Raw genomic sequence first — 13,960 nt, 5'->3', positions numbered from 1 at the left:
AAACCGCATCTATATCATTGAAGTTTAACACAGTTATAAGCTTATCAGCTGAAAATAAGGCTAAATCGCAACATTATTTAAAATATTAATATTTTTTTCCGCAATGAGTGTTGTGTTGTACTTTTTTCACTGCTTACAGAATCCTCACGAGACCCGGACATTAGCCAATCAGGTCACACGTAAATGACGTATATTCTAAATTCAGTTGTATAGAAATTAGTGCTTTCAGCCTATACGAAGCTTCTTGACCATTTGCATTTCGCAACCCACAGTAATTGACTTGCAATCTCGCGGTTTTAAGACACTGAATTTCAAAAATGGCTCAAGGTGGAATGGTGCTTGTCAAATATCTGTTGTTTTTCTTCAATCTCATCTTTTGGGTAAGCTGAAAGTGTCTTGTTCATTGCGTGATGACTCTAGTAGCCCTGCTCCAACCCAAGTCGATAACCCTTAGGAGTAGTTTTACATTACGCATAATTTTACCTTCACTTGTAGTTCGCTCACAGCTTTATCCGCGCCAGTGTGTATATGTACAACTTTCTTGTAGAGTTGATGTTGTTGTTGTTGTCTGAAGCTTTCACGATCGTTCAGGGTGGTACGGACCTCGGCTCTTTCGGTTAAAGAGATGCGCTTTCGTTTTCCGTCTTTGATTATGGCGACCTTCATTTAAATATTTTGTGGGAGGGACCGATGAAAGGCAGACAAATTTCGTAAATTAATAGTAGAGTCGCTTTCATCTGGTGCACAGGGTGATCCGAAAGAGGTGCGGGTATCAATATTTTCGTCCGTTTCATGCCAAGTTCAACATAATAGGCGGAGATAAATAATTTCGTTTTTAGCTCGTAAATTACTCCAAGCACTCTCGGTGTACTACTTAATTGCTAATTTTCTTATACTTTGTGGCTGAATGAAATCGGTAAAAGTCTTCTCAGAGAATTATCGTGCGAAATTCACTGAATTATTGATGTAGAGTTTATACAGAAGAGATTGAGAAAAAAAATGGCGAGGTGGCTGTGCGCCGAGGGTGAAAATTTTTCGGGAATCTTCTTTGATCGATTTGCAACTGGTGCAATGTTGGTGACGCGTGAAACAAAATGTGCTGGACTGATCATTTTATTTTTCTGAAATTAAAACCCTCGGTGTAAGTTTAGCTATTTGACTAAATGTTTTCTCATTTGCGATATGCCAAGGATATTTAGTTGGGAATTTTTAAGTACACAAACAAGTCAAGTTTTACAATTTGTATGTTGTGCACCATCTACTAGAGTTGGGCCTTCAAGTCATCTCGCAGTTATCGTTTAGTGAAACGGTAGTATTTAAATACCTAAATCGCTTTAAATCCTCGGCTCAGAAGTTTTAATTTTCAATTTTCAATGTTTCCCCTGAAATAATACCCCCAAGTGTTCCTGTTTTGTGGAGTGCCAAACTTTTTGGAGTCGCCTAGTTTTATTTACCCAACAACCTCTCTTTATAATTATCTGTTCTAATTCAGCATACTTGTTTTCTTGCATGAATGGTCTCAGCACAACTGCATAATAGTTCTTCTAAATCTGTGATGAAGAAATATGCAGATTTACTAACGATGAAAATATGTGAAGTAGAAGAGTTTTAAAATTAAATTCTAAAGCCAACCCAATGTGAACCTGTTATGGTTACTATAGGTTTGACATAAACGTTTGTCTTTAATAGCTGGTGACTTTGAATATCAGAAAGTTACCATCGAACCATCCAATGTTGGTGTGGGCAGACTGCTGTGAACAGAAATCGACAGAACTTGTTCTAATATCTCAATTTTGCCTTTTTTGAATACAGAAATAAGGATAAACTCTTCATAATTCTTTAATTTAAAGCAAGAGGTTTTTTATTAAAGGTGGAAAGTTTTTGTCCTGTTCCCAAGTGACAAGCCATGCAACTTATTGATGCATTACTGACAGGATCTTTTGTTGCTATAGTGTTTTCAGCAGACTGGTTGAAATTTGGGAACCATTCTTTAACATTTCGCTCTTGAACTTAAAGAAGAGTGGATTGTTAACCAAGTCATTCATGCACTTTCACAAGTGTTTCTTACTGTAATTTATAATATCTAGGATAAGATGCTTAAAAATTGTACATTGCAGTAAGTTTGTCACAGAATTATCGCTTCCTCGACCCTTTTATTTTCAATATCTGACAAGTGATTTTCCCCTCTAGTAATTACAGATTATGCAAGGGCTGCTTGCGGCCTGAGGTATGATATGAATTATACGAAGATAAAGGAGGCGAGATATAACAATGTAACACCACTTTATTTCACTCCAAAATAGCGAAAAAATTTACAGAAATGTGATAAGAAAAAAAGAAACACAAAGAGGGCATGTGACCATGGTCCCAGTCTCATAACACCCTACACGCCACTGAACACTCCGCCATTTTCTTGAGCGACTGAAAAAAAAAAAAAAACAAGGAAGAACAAGGTTACAAATAAATGATACAAGGTTCACGAGACAACTGCTTCTATTGGGGGGGAAGGGAAGGGATATTGTTATATCTCGCCTCCTTTATCTTCGTATAATTCATATTATACCTCAGGCCGCAAGCGGCCCTTGCATAATCTGTAATTATACTTCAGAACAGTCGTCTCAATATAGCAATGTAAGTTCAAAGGAACTCATGAACCTAAGTACCATGTCCTAAAACTTGCCGAGCAACTGAGGGGTTGAAAACTGGTCTCTAGTAAAAACAAACAAAAGTAGAATCCTGTGAACAGTCTGCTAAAGACAAAATGTCTTTGAGGGAAATTCCTGCACTCATAGCTGCAGATGAAGCAGCACCTCAGACAGAATGAGCTTTAAAAATGGTGGTGTCTACCCCAGCACTGCATAGAAAGGAAACAAGCCATCTACTCAAGGACTCTGATGAGATAGGTCGGTGAGGGCAAATGTAAGAAAGCAACAGCTTGTTGGGTTTAGACCTTTCTGAATGAGCATGAAAAGGTTCAGTTCTTTTCTCATACTCCTTAAGACAATCCACCACACAGAGCTTGGGATTGTCAGGAAAGCTTGCATGAAAAGAGGCCTTTAGGACCTTGGTGAAACCTAGATTTCTTAGTCAACTCTGGAAGATCAAATACTACTCCGTCAACAATTTCAGATACTTGTTCCACAGAGGTAAGAGCAAACAAGAGACCTAACTTTAGGGACAAAATCTTCAAGGTTAGAAGGTCATTATTACCCAAAGACTCCATGTAAGATAAGGCCTTTACCAAGGGATGTTCACCCACTCGCAAGGAATCGACTCTAGGGTGTGTCATGGAAATGGCTGACCGGTAAACATTGAGGGTTCAGTAAGCTTTCCCAGCCTCATATTCAAAATCCAAAAATTCTAGTATGGCAGAGACATCTGCTTGAAGGGGATTAATTTGCCTTTGAGAACACCAGCTAGCCCATTTTCTCCAAGCTGAGGCATAAACATCTGAAGTGCTCTTCCTCCAGGCAGCAAGGAGTAAAGTTTGAGTTGATCCTGAAACTCCTGCCTCTGTGGAGGATTGGCTGACACTAGCCAGCCTGCTAGTTGTAGATCGGATAGAGGGTGGATTTGCCCCTGCCTGGATAGGAAGTTTGGCAACATTAGAGGTGTTGCAACACACAGGTCTAGTAACAGTGGATACCACACTTGAGTTTTCCAAACAGGCTGGGACCTCCTGAGCCAAGACCTGTTGAAGACAGCAACCGACGAGAGCAAATGGCGGGAAGGCATAGCCATGCACCTTGCTACAGTCCAGGGAGAAAGCATCGAATGCTTCTGCCTCTGGATCTGGTCTCTAGCTGATGAACTTGGGAAGTTGTGCTGAGAGACGGGAAGCAAATAGATCTAATTGAAGGGTCCCAGTGATTGATTTGCAAGGTTGAAAACAGCTGGAGACAACTTCCAGTCATTGTGATCGTGAAATGTTCGGGACTCGTGATCTTCCCTGACATTCAAAACTCTGGGAATGTGTTGGGCTTCTAACAAGATTTTGTGTTCTAGACACCAACTCCAGAGGTCTGATGCTAGCTGAGCAAGGACTGGAGATTTTGTACCTCCCATTTTGTTTATGTAAGGGGTAGCCGATACATTGTCCATGAGTAAGCAGATTTTCATTTGAATTTTGTTTTGAGCAAAAACTTTCACTGCAAAGGCACCAGCAAAGAGTTCTAAGCAATTGATGTGGAGCTTCTTCTCCCGGTTTGACCATAGACCCCCTGTGGAGACTCCTATGCAGAACGCTCCCCAGCCTTTCTGGGAAGCATCTGTCTCTATCACTAGGTCTGGGTCCCGTGTGGACAGAGCTTTTCTGTTCCAAGCTTCTAAGTTGTCCTTCCACCATACAAATTCCTCCTTTGCAAGGAGGCTCAGTTGAAAGGTGGCTGCATAATTCTGATTTACACTGAAGGCCCTGTTCTTGTCTGCCAGTAAATGCCGGAAGTGGAGGGGGGCTGGAAAGACTGCTTGGATGGGGGAAGTGAGAAGGCCCAAGACCATGGACTGCTCCTGGATAGTTGGAAGGGGGTTGTATAGCAAAAGTTGGCACTCCTTTTCACTTTCCTGACTTTGTCTCGAGGGAGTGAAAGGGTCAGAGTTACTGAATTTACCGTAAACCCCAGAAACTCTATTATTGTTGTTGGGGAGAGCACAGACTTCTTGAAATTCACTAGAAATCCCAGTCCCTCTAATAATGTCAGGGCTGTTGTTGTCTAAGATCTGGGAAGTTCTTTCGTGTCTGCCATAATGAGCAGGTCGTCGAGGTAAAGAATGACTCGAATACCTAGGTGTCTTAACAAGCCCACCACTGGTTTCATTAATTTGGTAAATATCCGAGGTGCTGAGGCCAGGCCGAAGGGGAGGCAAGCAAACTCGAAAAGGTCCTCTTTCCAAATAAACCTTGGAAATTTCTGATGCTTTTCCCAAATGGAAAGTGTGAAGTAAGCATCCTTTAAATCCAACTTGACCATGAAGTCGCCTTTTTTTAGCAGGTCTCATAACATATGCACTCTTTCCATTTTGAAGTACTCATACCTTGGGAACTGATTTAAATTTCTTAGATTTATTACGGGTCTCTGACCACCCCCTTTTTTGGGCACCAAAAGTAGATTGCTGACAAACCCTTTGTGTGAGTGTTCCAGAGGGACCTTGTGAACTGCACCCTTCTGTAACATCTCCTGAACCTCCATCTCCACCAATGAAGTTTCCTCTGGGGAGAAAGAATGTGGAAGTGGGACTCTTTCTTGGAAGGGGGGTGTCACAAAGTCAAGGTGTGCCCCTCGAACCATCCCCAGAATCCATGGGTCTACACAAATTAATTCCCAATTCGCTATACAATGTTTTAAGCAGCCTGCCAGGGGAATATGATCTATCTTTAAAACATAGAGGTTTAAGTTCATACCTGGCTGAAAAATAGGTTGGCTGTCTACTGGGTGAGGTTTGTCTGTGGGAGTTGTGGACTGGGATAACCCCTGTTCTTTGTTGGTCTTCCTCCCCTGTAACAAGAGAGGCCTCTGAAGGGGGGGGAGGGATGTACTGGGGGTCCCATACACACCAGCCCCTCACCCCCCTCGGAATCTGGATGGGGTGGTGCGACCACGAAAAAACTGTTGACTGCAGCTCACGTTTGCTGCTTGTAGAAGTGTTTTTGCTGTTTCAGATCTTGCGTTAAGACGTTCCTCAAAGCTGCTCCCAAATAGACTTTTTTCGGCATCCGGGAACTCCTCAGTGGCCAGGGAAGTCAAAGACCCCTTGGCATTGATTTTCTTTTGGACCGTAGAGCGGTGTTCTTTAGCAAGGAGAGCCGAGGCATTTCCAAGCAAGCGTAATCCATGTGCAGAAGCATTAAACAGGCCTTGAAGCTGGTCTGATGAGAGGAGCACAGTTCCTTGCTCTTTGGAGGCAGACAAAATCTCATTCAAATGCTCGTAAAGAAATACCATTGGACCCACGGGGTCCAAGATGCGATCATGAATAAATTTGCCATCTTTATCTGCCTGCTTAATGCCAGGTATCAGGCTGGACAGGCATTCATCCAGCAGAGGGGTATAAGCCACATCAACATCCGGCCTTGGGAACTTGCGATAAATTGCTTTCCATTCAAATGGTTGCAACGGTTTACGGAATGTCTCAATGAATGTAGACAGGTCTTCGCTGGCTTGCCAGCGAGAGGCCGAAGAGTAAATGTCCTCTTCAAGGTCCTCCTCGTGCTCTACGTGTTCACTCAAACGGGGCTGTTTAGCGAAGGGCAGATTGTCACCTTCTTCAGCATCAGCAGACACTGTATTAACCTTTGTCCTTGCCATTTCTTGGGCGTTGAGCACCCCGGCCTGCATTATGCAAGGTTGGTCAGTTACTGGAGCCTTGAGTGCTCCAACTGAATTGGCGGTAAATGCTGACCGGAGTAAATTTAATGCTTCCGGACTGGCAAAAATAGACTCAACTAATACTTTAGGATCTGTTGCACTATTTCTGGAGGATTTTCCCTCGAATTCCCTGACACAGCCATGCTTTCAGGAACGAAATAAAATGGCGGAGTGTTCAGTGGTGTGCGGGGTGTTATGGGACTGGGGCCATGGTCACATACCCTCTTTGTGTTTCTCTTTTTCTTATCACATTTCTGTAAATTTTTTCGCTATTTTGGAGTGAAATAAAGTGGTTTTTCATTGTTATATTGAGACAACTGTTCTGAAGTATAATTGAATATTATCCTGTAAAGGAATTGAGGAAATTTGGTGTTACATCATGGAACCTCCTGATCAGTTTGTTTATTCTCATCATTCTCCTGTCAGCTTATGTGTTGAAATTGTGAGGGAATTTTCATGTGCATCTCTTTGGGAATTTTTAAGAAGGGAACCATGCATTCTTTTGGAGAACTTTAAAGTAAGAAAATGTTGCTGAAGAATGCCAGCGCGCCTTAATCTCTTGGTGTCTTGAGAAATTTCCTAGTTTAATTATCTTTTATTTATCTCGTTTTGGTAGAACGACAAGATTCATACCTCTCACTTCAGCAAACAAACTCAAGCTTTGAATTAATCCATTCAATTTATTTACAGGGACTTTCCCTGCCAGTTGAAAGTGAGCAAAGGGAAACCTGGGTTGATAAATTTTTGAGGGAAATGTGGAAAGGCAAAATATTGTCGTCATCTTTGAAAGTACAGTAGTTATTCAGTTATAAGACGCACCCAAACTTGGCAACTTAGTCAAGCCAAGTTCCCAAATGTAAAGTTTTGTGAAAATACTCGGTTATAAGACACACCAAAAGGTTGAGAGTTAACCAAAGGTGTGATGGATCTGAAAAAGTTTCATGGTTGCTCTGGCAGTGAAAGCAAAAAATTGGAAAAAAACTCCCAGTTTGACAGCTAAATATCAAAACACCACAGAGTTGATGATCAACAATTAGTGTTTTCATGTCTTCGTAACTGTAAGTTCTGCTACAATTGTGATCTTAACATTTTGTTGCGCAAAAATACTCGGTTATAAGACGCACCCCAAGTTTTGAGCAGATTTTGATCAAACAAGCATATTTTCTCATAAAAAATGGTGTGCCTTATAAGTGAATAAATATGGTAGATCAAGATAATTTGCTGAAGTGTTGTTATTCTTTCGTAGAGATAGGAAAATGTTTGCTTGCTCCTTTACCGATCAGATTGCAGAATTTGTAACGGAGTCCTCTTTGAAAAAATAAATTTCCTTAAATTGTAGCCAAATCTGATTCAAGTTTGCTTTTTTGTAGATCTCTGGCATTGTTTTGATGGGCATTGGTGCTTGGATCAAGCTAAAATACAAAGACTTAATTCAGCTAAGTGAAAGTAATGCAGCAACTGGTGCAGTGTTTCTTATTATCATTGGAGTCATTGTTGCAATTGTTGGCTTTTTGGGATGTTGTGGTGCCTGGAAGGAGAATTACTGCATGGTCACAACGGTATTGGCTCTCATATTTCATAACTGATTATCTTTTTGTCACTATTCTTTTTAACTTATTTAACCACGTAGAATATGTGCTTGTGAATGATGCACACCCCTAATTTTGACCACATTTTTTAGAAAAAAGTTTTCACAACAAAGAGACAAATCAAATCTTCGCACAATTATTTAATGTCATCATTATTTGTATTAGTTATTGGCTACATGTATCACAACACAAAATGATTCAGTCAAGTTTTCATTTAAAGCTCATGACAAGATCTTCAACTCCAGCAATGTTCAAAGAGACTGCTTCCGATTTTTTTCCCATTAGTGTGAAGTATAGTTTTGATAACTATGAGTCAGTAAGTACAAAGGCCCCGAAATCATCTATGATAGTTAATGGGAACCCTCCACTTGTTTTCCTTTAACCCCTCCTCCTTCCCCTTCCTCCTTCCCCTTCCTCCTTCCCCCCCCCTCTTTCCCCCTCCTCCTTCCCCCTCCTCCTTCCCCCTCTTCCTTCCCCCTCTTCCTTCCCCCTCCTCCTTCCCCCTCCTCCTTCCCCCTCCTCCTTCCCCCTCCTCCTTCCCCCTCCTCCTTCCCCCTCCTCCTTCCCCCTCCTCCTTCCCCCTCCTCCTTCCCCCTCCTCCTTCCCCCTCCTCCTTCCCCCTCCTCCTTCCCCCTCCTCCTTCCCCCTCCTCCTTCCCCCTCCTCCCATGTAATAGTGGTCAGTCTGACATAAAATTCTTAAGCTAGTCAAAGGAAACAATTTCTTCAGATCAGAGTATGGTGTCCAGCCAGAAAGTTACTTTTGAAAGATATGTGATCTTATGTAAATTGCTATGAATGCAGGATATTGCATGATAATACAGGTTACTCATTTTAAGTTTAGTTGCTCTAATTGTCAATACCCTTTGTATTTTTCTTGCAGTATGCTATTTTGCTGGCCATAATTTTCATCCTGGAGATTGCTGCTGGTGCTGTGGCGTATGCTTACAAAGGAAAAGTATGCTGAAATTCAATTTAAACTTTGGGTATCAGATTGCATACTCAGTGATATAAAGCTATTACCTGAATCAGCTTTATATGGCTGAGCACTTTTCCGTCTTGCAGTTTCAAAGTGGGCAATCCTAACATTGCAATCCTACTATTGCCACTGCGAACTTGAACTGCACTAAAAAACTCAATTCAAGTCTAATTGAGTGGGAATTTTATTTCTATCGCTTTTTCGAAAAATGCAACATCTTGCACTTTTTGCAAATTCCCAACCCTATTATCCTGGATTATTGAGTGGCCACCCCTAATTTTCCTTTTGGATTTTGATAGCCCTTGATAAGATATATTTTTCTCACCCAGTTATTAGCAGCGAAATTAGATCCCTTTTAGTAGGCACTGTCCTTTTTATGTAATAATAATAATAATAATAAACAATCTTTAAGGAGGAAGCACCCGTCACGTAAATACATGGTTTTCAGGGAGGTCCTCCGTAAAAATAAAAAGTATTAAAAGCTAAAATAAGAAATACAATTGTCACAGATCTAAAACGGCGTATATCTAAAGTTTTATCCATCATTTAAAATATTTATCCATTAAGAATCTTGTAAGGGTTTCCTTAAAAATTGTGCATGGCATTGGCCTTCTTAAAAATACTGGGAGGGACATCCAGTCATTTATAAAATGGAAGTAGGACACCCTCTTTCCGGATTCCGTTTTAGGTTTAGGCAGTCTAGGTAAGTAACCATTTCTAGTGTTGTAGCCATGCGAACTTCTTAATGTCGATTTAAAACTTTCAAAATGTTGCGGAATGTCTCCTTTGATTGCATTTTCTACGGTGGTACAACAATGAAATAGATGTCTTCCAGCCAGAGGGAGCCAATTCAGACACTCAGAGCTTCTGAACAAGACATCTTGCCTAGTTTAATTTTCTTTGCAAATTTGTTCTGAAAACTTTGCAATTTTTCCATATTTATCTTGATTGGTGTCTGTAGAAGTTACATGATCCTTACTTTCATATCAGTCTATACCTCTGTATCCACTGATCAAGTTTGATGTGGCTAAGATGAAAACACTGTCTCTTAATTGTAAAAATTAACTCTAGCTTTTTTGGTCATTGTCACAACATTTAAGCTAACTAGCACCAAGCCCTTAGATTATTAACATTTCTAAAAAGTTTGTTTTTCATAATTTATAGCTGGAGGAAGTTACCAAAAAGGCACTTGATGAGGGTATTAAGAAGTATTTTAAAGGTGGAGAAGAGAAAAAGGCAATAGACAATGTACAGGAGAAGGTAATTAGGTTGTTCTGTTGTGATAGAACTTGTGATTCAGTGACTCCATTTCAGACCACTCCAATCAGTGATCTGGTGAATATTTGTACTGTCCAGAGTTGGTTCATTGGATCAATGATCTGCAAACAGATTTGCTACAAAGAAATGCTATGCATTAGGAATCCTTATCCTACACAAGGTCATCACAAAGGAATGCACCCTTAGAAAATTGAAGCATCCTTTGCTAACCAAAAATTCTGAACTCCGTTTGATGCAGTATTGAATGAATCCAACCTGAGATATGACCATATGTAGCAATCAAATGTGCATAGAATATTATTAAAAGTTACTTTGCTTGAGATGGAAATGTTAGTATTTCTTATATGTAGTACATCAGGGGAATTGCAGTGTTGTAGGGATAAAATTAATATCTGGCCCCGGTTGTTCAAAGGATGGATAACGCTATACACTTGATAAATCTCTATCTGGTGGATAGCGCAGTATGTTTTGGTAACACTTATCGACTGGGTAGCAATTTGTCCGTTGGATAGCGTTATCCGCCCTTTGAACAACCGGAGCCTGAAAGTATATAGGAGTTCTTTACACAGACCAGTTTTTCTGTTGAAATTCCTTACACTCATAGGTCTTGACACTAACAGTAGCCTACTAGCCACTTGGCTAGTAAGTTGAAAAGTTAGTGTTGAGCCCTGACTCAACATCCATCCATGACACACTTAGTTGTGTATTAAGTGCCCTGTGATCTACATTGTATCGTAATTATTATGTGATGTATTATTAAGCACATTTTTTTTGTGTTTAAACGATTTATCAATGCATTCTAATTTATTTTGCCAAAATTTGAAGCAAGTTACTTGTAGCAGTGAGTAAATTCAGTGTAGCCAAAATCTGTTACTGTTAATGGAAAGAGCTTTAAATTAAGTTAATATAGTTTGTTTTTGGTTAAACAAATTTTCAATCTGTTCAGAGTTTTGTTTTATCTTTTAGGGAAGTTACTTGTATCAATGAGGAACTACAGCATAGCAAATCAGTAAATTGTTTTCTAGAATTGGTTAAGATACTAATCCAAAATTAGGAATTGTATAGAGAACAATGTAGAGAACATTCATATTCATTTGATGTCAGGGTGTTAAGCAGTAATTCACTTTCACTCTTTTCTCAACCACATAGTAAATTTTAAGGTTAAATAGAAGAGGACCTATACAATTACATAATTATACTCTTTAGAGATTGTCTCTAAGGTTATTAAGATTTTACTTTATGCTTTTTTCAACTGAGTTGTGTATTTCAAGAAGTTTATTTATTGTACTTAGCAATAGTTGTTTTGTTTTTCAGTTTGAATGTTGTGGTGTTGATGGTTATGAGGATTACCTTAATCAGAATACGACTGAACTCCCAGAATCATGCTGCAGGACACCAAAGTGTAATACCACTGTTGAAGCAATGAGAAGTCTAAATAATACAGAAATTTATACACAGGTAAGAAATATTTCAATTTAAAGTGTTTTTTTTTTTTTTTTTAAATAGAAAAAAATGTATTAGGCACTCACCATAATAGTGTAATGCTGTTGTTATTATCATTTTTAATAAGGAAAAAGTTGATAATGTTACTGTCCAAAGATGTCATATAGAATAAATTGATGTTCTTGAAAGTGTTCCTTATCCCACCATGATGGGTCAAAAGTTAATTATGAAAAGGTTCACTTTCTGTACTTTATGAACAACCTTGCATAATTATCATTTTATCCAAGTTTATGTGTATCAAGTATTTGAAAATAATTTAATTTCTACTTATTGATTGAGCCAAATTGATTTATTAATGACTGACTGTGAATTTTAAACATAATTATAATTCTTGAAATATTAAATGAATTGAGTTGGATTGTGCAGCTCCAGAAAAATTTCCCTCCTTGGTTATGTTCTTCTGTACCAAAAAACAAAAATCATGAATTCAAGGAACTTCTGTGAGAGTTTGTTTTCATAAATTTTTAAGTTATAATTATTAGCTAAGATTCCTGATTTGTCTTTTTATTACTCATATCACTTCGACATTTTAACCTAGATACAAACACTTATCTACGGCAGAAATAAACATTTCTTTTTTTGTTTAAGGGATGCCTCAAAGGATTTGAAAAGTTTCTTCGTGAACACCTCCTGATTGTTGGTGGAGTTGGTATCGGTATTGCTTTTGTCCAGGTTGGTACTTAATTAAGAGTTTGAATTCTCAATGCCAACCAATCCCCTTTTTTGTGGGTTTTATTAACTTTAGGCTAAGGTAGAGTGGAGTCAATTCCAGGGCAGCCATGCATCCATGCATGGTTCTGTGGGACTCATATTTTCCAATCCACACATCGCCCTGTTTATGTAACATCCGTTTTTCAGCTCAAATGAGTAAATTTCACCTTAATGGAGACCTATCCAGTATGAAAGAAATCAAGTGGCTAATATATTTAATTCATTACTAAACACATCAGCAATATCTGGATTTGTTCATGCTACTCTGGATGGTAGAGCAGTACCTTACACTTAAATCCTTCCCTTTTAGAATGACTAATGTAAGAAACTTTTCCCCACCTTCATGTTATGACTGCACCTAAAAGTTACTTTTGCACTTTAAATGCCATTAGCTGGCCTGTAGAGTTATCAAAATTATGGAAACTTGGGTGCCATAATTATACCTTCCTTATCTTGATTTCTAGGCAAATTTCATTTGGATTTCCATCTTGTCCTAACACTACTTCAAAATCAATTATAACCAATGCTCTTGTCTTTCAGATGTGTCAGAGCTCCAATTTTTGACTCTTAGATATTTTTTTTTCCTCAGTTGATTGGCATTGTTTTTGCTTGCTGCCTTATGCGATCCATCAAGCAGGAGTATGAAGTAGTGTAATGTCACACTTGCTAGCCAATCAGCAGTGCAGCTAGCAAATCATTAGACATACATTCAGCTCTAGTGTAACCCAAGTGTAGTGTAGTAGATTGTAGCCTGCTGTTTTATGTTAATGTTGGGTCAGTTAGAAGATTGTATTTGTGAAGGTGCAATTAACTACATGGGAAAATTTGCCATTTCTATTGTATTGCCATGCAGCCTTTAAAATGTAATTAACAGCTGAGGTGTGCTTGTTTTTTGTTTCTTTTTTCAGCATTTTCCCTAACTTATTCTTACAACCTTAATTATCAACAATTGCATTTTCTGTAACCACATGATAGCGACTTGTAGAAGTACTTATCTTTTAAATCCAAGCCAAGCTGATAATTTTACCCAATGTGTATTTAGACAAAATCTGTATTAGATTGTAATATGGACATGAGTCATTAAATTTGTTGAGTATTTGTTGTACAATACCTTTTGTATCCACTGCTACTGAGTTTTCCAATGGGCGAATATACTCCGTTTTATCATAAAAAGTGACATACTTTTTCCTGCCTCACAGGTCAGCCCAAGAAAGAAGGGTAGGTTAGGATAAGTGAATAGAGGCAGCCTTAAATTGGTATCCAGTTAAAATGTATAGGGCACTTAATTCCTAGATTTGTAGCCAGTGAGAAGGTTCCAGGAGGCATTGTGGCAAGAGCAGCCACACAGTAAGAAACAAGGTAGACAGATGAGATATATATGAGTTTCTCTTCGGCTACTTCGTGGCTGGTAGTGCAATGCCAATCTCATTTTAAAAAGGAGAAAATGGGAAAAATGGAAAAAGTATCCCATGATGAAGCCAATATATTTGTACAGGAAGCTAAAAGTTATGCATTGCCTGTTCAAACCTCTGCTAG

General features: G+C 39.0%; 1 protein-coding gene across 1 annotated transcript; it reads left to right on the top strand.

Annotated features, from left to right (window-relative positions):
* Positions 1 to 218: 218 nt before the first annotated feature.
* LOC111334404 (CD151 antigen) lies at positions 219 to 13,534 on the top strand. The gene is made up of 7 exons (XM_088744955.1): positions 219 to 380; positions 7,736 to 7,924; positions 8,837 to 8,911; positions 10,097 to 10,192; positions 11,525 to 11,668; positions 12,302 to 12,385; positions 13,014 to 13,534. Exons 1-7 carry the CDS (start codon positions 318 to 320, stop codon positions 13,077 to 13,079), a joined length of 717 nt encoding a protein of 238 aa, XP_088601081.1. The 5' UTR covers positions 219 to 317; the 3' UTR covers positions 13,080 to 13,534.
* Positions 13,535 to 13,960: the final 426 nt, after the last annotated feature.

The sequence above is a fragment of the Stylophora pistillata genome, chromosome 14 (genome assembly GCF_964205215.1).
Source record: "Stylophora pistillata chromosome 14, jaStyPist1.2, whole genome shotgun sequence".
Lineage (NCBI taxonomy): Eukaryota > Metazoa > Cnidaria > Anthozoa > Scleractinia > Pocilloporidae > Stylophora > Stylophora pistillata.
The sequence above is the reverse complement of the archived record's forward strand: the minus strand, read 5'-3'. Positions and strand labels throughout refer to the sequence as shown.

What these genes read in the sequence shown, in the direction of transcription:
- LOC111334404 (XM_088744955.1), top strand. Translation starts at nt 318, where the DNA reads ATGGCTCAAGGTGGAATGGTGCTTGTCAAATATCTGTTGTTTTTCTTC. An exon ending in ATTACTGCATGGTCACAACG is followed by an intron (nt 7,925 to 8,836) that starts GTATTGGCTCTC and finishes TTTTTCTTGCAG; the next exon opens with TATGCTATTTTGCTGGCCAT. An exon ending in TAGACAATGTACAGGAGAAG is followed by an intron (nt 10,193 to 11,524) that starts GTAATTAGGTTG and finishes TTTGTTTTTCAG; the next exon opens with TTTGAATGTTGTGGTGTTGA.